Source organism: Brachycentrus maculatus, unplaced genomic scaffold (assembly GCF_059751285.1).
Source record: "Brachycentrus maculatus isolate JH-2025_06_01 unplaced genomic scaffold, ASM5975128v1 h1tg000358l, whole genome shotgun sequence".
NCBI classification, from domain to species: Eukaryota; Metazoa; Arthropoda; class Insecta; order Trichoptera; family Brachycentridae; genus Brachycentrus; species Brachycentrus maculatus.
Genome location: NW_028281107.1, coordinates 649362 through 655361, shown reverse-complemented (window position 1 = coordinate 655361; position 6000 = coordinate 649362). Strand labels below are relative to the sequence as shown.

Sequence of the window (6000 nt, the reverse complement as noted above, 5' to 3'; positions counted from 1 at the left end):
GTAAGAAAATGTAAATATTATAAAATTAAGAAGAAGAAGACTGTACGTCAAGACATTCCTTTCCATCCCAACCAACTTTACCCTCTACCTTTCCTTGTATAATGGTCTAGAAGGGGCTGGAGGTTTACTTTGAATTCGTATTTTTAAAATGCTTGTAAAAAGAATCAAAGACAACCATGTTACTTTCTTATTACATTCACTAACATACGTTTTAAAACAACTTTTTTTTTGAAGAGAATAATTTTAGACGGCTTTGAATTTTGACAATATTTTATAAACTATAATAAATTGTCTGTTTGTGTGTAGAACCTTTTTCATATATAAAAATTGGGATAGATAATGCGGACCACCTATTTATTTTTTGTCCCACTCTCGCACATGTATCTCACCATAGACTATCCAGCACCGCCATGCAATCTGAAAAACATGGTGGTATCTAGCCAATTATTGTTGTGAGCTTTTAAAACTAAAACTAATGCCAGATGAGTAGTAATTCGTGTGTCAGTTTATGTTTATAGTTATTCTTAAAATCATCGAAAATGTCTTCGATGCATTTTGTGGTCCATCCATTGCCAGGGACCGAAGATCAGTTGATTGATAGGTAAAACATGCAATTCGTCTTAAAAAAAACTGACTCCATTGCTTTCATATTACAGATTGTACGAATGCCCGAATTGATGAAAGATGTAATCACGCTATATCTTGGTTTCGTGGTGATGATCTCTCATATTTTGTTGCACGTTTCGACTTGTTTTATGGAATTCTAGATAAAAATTATAAGGTAGGAGGATCTCAAGAAAGATCCAGAAAGTGTATATTTGTCTTCCGCATGTAATCGAGCTCAACTGCCATTATGGAATCTCGATTCGGATATCTACCCGAATGCAGATATCGTATTATAATTTAGATGTAATTTAGTTTTTCAATTTCTGACGATTTCTGTTAAGAATCTGCATGTGGTGTCTCACCCAGTGGACATCTGATCTGTACAGTAGACTTGCTAATCATTATGACAAAACAGTGCGCGATCCTGCAAACGCGCAATTATCCAGGATCCTCCGCTACATTTCTTTAGATACTGTGTTTTTATGTTTTAATTCATAACCCCTAATTTATAGTGCTATCAATTATCGAGGAAAAAACGTTTGTAGACTGCTGTCATTGAAGGCTAGGTCGGGGCATATTTCGTATGACATTTGATGGCTGTGCCCTAACATATGAAATATTACAAACGGTTAATATTCTAAAATACGCGTCTTTCCAACAGCTCGCTTTGTCTAAAATAAGAAACATTAAATTTTTTTCCGCAAATAAAATAAAATGAATTAAAATTCGAGCAGAAAATGGCCACTAAATAAAATATCATTTGACTTTGTCCTTGCTATGCTTTGGTATTATTCCGTCATAAAGGCTACAAATAGCTAAATATTTTTAGCTATACAAATAAAATAAGATAATCTATATTTTAAAATAAATTTCCTAATTACTCGAGATTTTTACTATAAATCTAATATTTTATTCCTTTGTAATCAATCTCAATATGGAAGTGGAATTGAAGATGCATTATGCTAATACTTATGCATTGGAATTAATATTAGTAATATATTAGCCATATTTGAATGTTACTTCTTCGAGCTTAGCTATACCTAACCTTAAATTAGTGATGTGTTATTCCTCTTCTTTTTTTATCAAGTACAATAAAGTTCGTGTAAATACCTAAATGTATTTATCACTTTAAATAAGTGAATATATGTATTTAAAAAGCGTCTTTTATCAGTAATAGCATCTACCCGAATAATTGGTCATCGGTCTGCATTTTTCTTACTGAAAGTTATATATGGCGACAGTTTTTTTGTTTGTTTCTTTTCTCGTTAGACATTGTACTATTTAATTTTAGAATGTGTTGCCATTTTATGACAAAGCGGTGATGCCAATGCAAATTTTACTATTGTATTGTCGTAAAAACTAACTAAAGTTGGCGTAAAATGGTAAAACAATTCAATTACATAGCTTTTATTCACTCTAATGTCGTTTCGACACCCATTTGACTTAATTATAAATTGTTGGTAAAATTGACTACTGCTACTACTACTACCATCACCCCGATTTCCGCAGGGTTAAGCCGCTTGTGCACTACACGGAATTTTACCGCCCGGCTGTCCGGTTTTGAAATATGAAAGCGACTACGACAGTTAAGCATGATCAAATTTACGCGCAACGTGCTCACGCACCAATTAAGAGCACCGATCCGAAGAAAGATGGACAAAAGCACAAGCTAATCCAAGCCAATCATCCGTTTTATTTGCTAACTAACGTGCCGGACGGTAAAATTCCGTGTAATTCCGTGTAGTGCACAAACGCCCTTAGGCAGACAGGATGGAACACCACACTCTTCTGTTCTGACACACTCCTGGCTTCCTTCACATCCATACATCTAGTCGTACATGCCCTCCGATTACACAGACTTTTGATACAACCAAATTTTAGGTTCTGATTGATTTGACAGTGCCAAGTCTTTTTCGGCTGTCCTCGTTCTGTTCTCCCGCTCACATTCGCCGAATATACTTTCTTGCACATTCTTTCGTTATCCATTCGCTCCACATGTCCATACCACCTTAATGAACTCTCCTTAATTGAGAAATTGACGACTAGGCACTAACCAAAATTAAATAGCATCATGAACATATTGTTCTTTTGATGCACACTTTACTAATAACTGTTAGTTAACTAATAAACGCAGGTTTATTGTTGAAGACAATTGCTAACTTCTAAGGAAAACCAATTGAATAAGTTATGTAGAAAGCTACAACTTGGTAGTTACTAACTACTAAAGTAGAGAAAAAAAATTATTGGATATAATGTGAATAAATATGTATATTATGAAGTAAATAATACAATTTAATAAATGAATATCATTTGCAAAACTGCGAAAAATGTAAATATTGAGACAAAACTGTATTCAAAATAACTTACGATCCGTATTTATTAACACATTGTTGTCAGGCAGTTTTTTCATCAACCCCGACCCTAATTATACTCAGTCTACCGCCCGACCTTCAGTATACTAATCACAAGTAACTGCAAACCTAATTCCGATCTGTACAATATTTGTTGGCGTCTCTTGCGCTCTACCAATAGTAGGCAAATAGAATGCTTTTAAGCGTCTCCTGCTCTCTACCAACAGTATGTAAAAGACGCTTTCAAGCGTTTCCCGCAAACAATGTGTTGATATTATAAATCCCTATAGTACTCTGACGTTTATTTACTCACACAAAGTCATTGTGATACTCTTTTACCGTAACTGCACAGTTGTCAAAGTAACTGTCCGTCAGACATAAAATCGGAATTACACGTCATTGCGGTACATTCATAATTTCAGATTTCACGGTTTCTTAAAACAATCAACCTATAACCACCCGAGGATTAACAGTCCGTTAACTGTTAGCTAGACTTCCTTATATAATGTAGATTAGATTCTCGGATTGCGGAAGGAGTTAGCTCGATTTCCGATCGGAAATTACCTAAATTTGAGCAGACAAAGCTCATCACCTAGAAAGTGGCATGGGTTTGAAAGACTGAAGGCATTATTCAAGGATTATAATGTGAAAGATAATGAAAATGGATTGAATACTTGTGAATTTCTTTTAAACCTCAATTTATTTTTAAATTTCTCTGCACTGTGCAAAGGTGTACAAGCGGCAAGAATTCAGTATTGGTCTAAAGCACCTATACATTAAAAAAAATGTGTTAAGTTGGCCAGCATGCCTCAAACAATAAATTGTCTTTGAACCAATAATGGTTAAGGTCAATATCAATATTATGAGAATCAAATTACCTAGTATGCTTGTTGCACCTGCCTCAAGGCAGGATTTGATTACATAATATCTGTATGTACGAGGCCAATAATTGTAAATCCATTGTTTTTAAAAGAATATTTAGCTTCCACATTTAGGAAATTAAAAATAAAACCATAGATCCAATAATATTATGTCTACTTTAAAAGTTACTTGTCTCTCCTAAATATTTAGTGTTTTGGTTTTACAATTTTTTCCTGGTACATACAGATATTATGATTGATAGAAATATATATTTTTTGGATGCAATATTTGTAAATGTAGGTAAAATTCTAATGTTTATTTTGAGTAATTCTTTTCAGTTAGAAATATCTTCGTATTGTCTGAGATTTAGTCCTGTATTAATTATTGAGATGGTATAAACCTGATATAATATAGAGGTGCTCTCAAAATTTTATAGCTGTGACGGTGCACAGTCGCAGGTGACAATTTCGCTACAGTTATCTAAATTAAACAATCATTGTAAACTCTGACAGAGAACAATTGACACGGTGTGCTCTAGTGGTCACTAAGGGATCAGTCATTGTTTATGAACTCACTTTACTTTCTAGGATGAAGCGGTTATATAAATCTGTATCATAAATTGATAGGACAATACATTCATGAGTAAAATGGACCTGTGCGTAATATTCTAGTCATAGTCCTCATGACTCATGGTGATGATGATGACCTTACTCCAACCGTATCTATACCCCGTTATCCCCAGGGCTTCCGGGAATGTGTGCTTTAATGTAATTGTTTTCTTTGCTCTGTTATGTTGAGCCCTTGCACACAACTAATGTGTAAAGGCAACTAGCCATAACTCAAGTTGCGGCTGTTTGGCATAACATGGCTCAAAGCATTCTTATAACTAGCCTCTATCATATACAATCACAGTTTTTGTTCTCTCTCTTTCCTTTACCGAGATATTCATTATCCAAATAGCCGCAAAATTGTATTAAATTTATACATATGTTGGCAAAAAGCATCATTTTATGTTCACTATAAAGTTGTTTATCTCAAAACTACTGTTTTTAACTTGCAGCTATTTGCCTTTGCAAATTAGTCAATGGTCTTCCCTCCGCTATACCGGTTTTAACAATTTTATTTATTTTGTAATTTAAGTTTTACTTGGTAAATACGTATTTGATACGTGATATGTATTTTCTACACCATATGAAAATGTTTAAAAACGGGAAAAATTCAAATATTCCTAAATATTGCTTTTATTGACCATAATTGAAGTTGAAATGTGACAATTTTGTAATGTTAGCTCTGATAATTATCTAAAAACGAAGAAAAAAAGACATTGTAATAGCTAGCGTAGCAACACGACCGCCGCGTAAGACGATCTGCGCACTACTGAACTGAAGGAGTGACATGCGTGTATACTTACAAAGCACGCCACGCGCACACACAGAAATGTTTGTGTATTGGTGATTTTATTCCCAATTTTTTCACAAATTATTTATCACCGTCGCTGTAAATGAATAACTTTATATTATAATACTTTCATGTAATATATAATTATACTACGGAGGAATACATAAATTCTGAGCCTGTATCTATTACATTTTATATTGATATTCTCATTTGAAAAGTTGGGTTGTAGTAAATACATATCACCGGGAGGGGAAGGTTGATTATCTGTTACGTATGTTGGGATGATACAGAGTTGACGTTTGAACGTTGTGTCCTGTTCAGATTGAAGGAGGTGTCGGAGCGGCTGAACAGGTTTGGACACAGCGGCGTTTCGTCGGCGCTAGCGGGGCTGCGCGGGGTGAAGCAGGTGGTGGTCGGCCCCTCGCACGTGGCGTGCCTGCTGGAGGACGGCACGGTCTGCAGAGTCGCCTTCTCCATACTCCCCGAGCGCCTCGACCTCAGCAAAAATGACAATTCTAAAAGGTAAATATACAAATTAAATATTATTTTTTGACATCTCATCAAAGATGAGAAGAATATGGAAGTCTGGGCATTTACGGGGCTGACGACCGTCATAGGCTGGTATAATTATTTTGCTTATTTGGACACACTCAAAATGTTGTATACAATTTAAATAGTTTTGTTTTAATTTTTTTTATTATTACCGATAATTGACACATTTTTTGTGAACTTTTTCCAACATTTGAGAGAAGTTTTGTTAAATTTGACTAGTGCTTATCTCTCT

General features: G+C 34.6%; 1 protein-coding gene across 9 annotated transcripts in view; it reads left to right on the top strand.

Moving 5' to 3' along the window:
• Positions 1–391: 391 nt before the first annotated feature.
• The window catches only part of hyd (E3 ubiquitin-protein ligase hyd), a 68800-nt gene continuing 63191 nt past the window's right edge, over positions 392–6000 (top strand). For all 9 annotated transcript variants that reach the window (XM_088269598.1, XM_088269596.1, XM_088269595.1 and 6 more), the window contains exons 1-2: positions 392–601; positions 5538–5738. In XM_088269598.1, coding sequence (XP_088125724.1) covers positions 540–601; positions 5538–5738 — 263 coding nt within the window. In that variant the 5' untranslated portion in view covers positions 392–539. The remainder of the gene's footprint in view (positions 602–5537; positions 5739–6000) is intronic.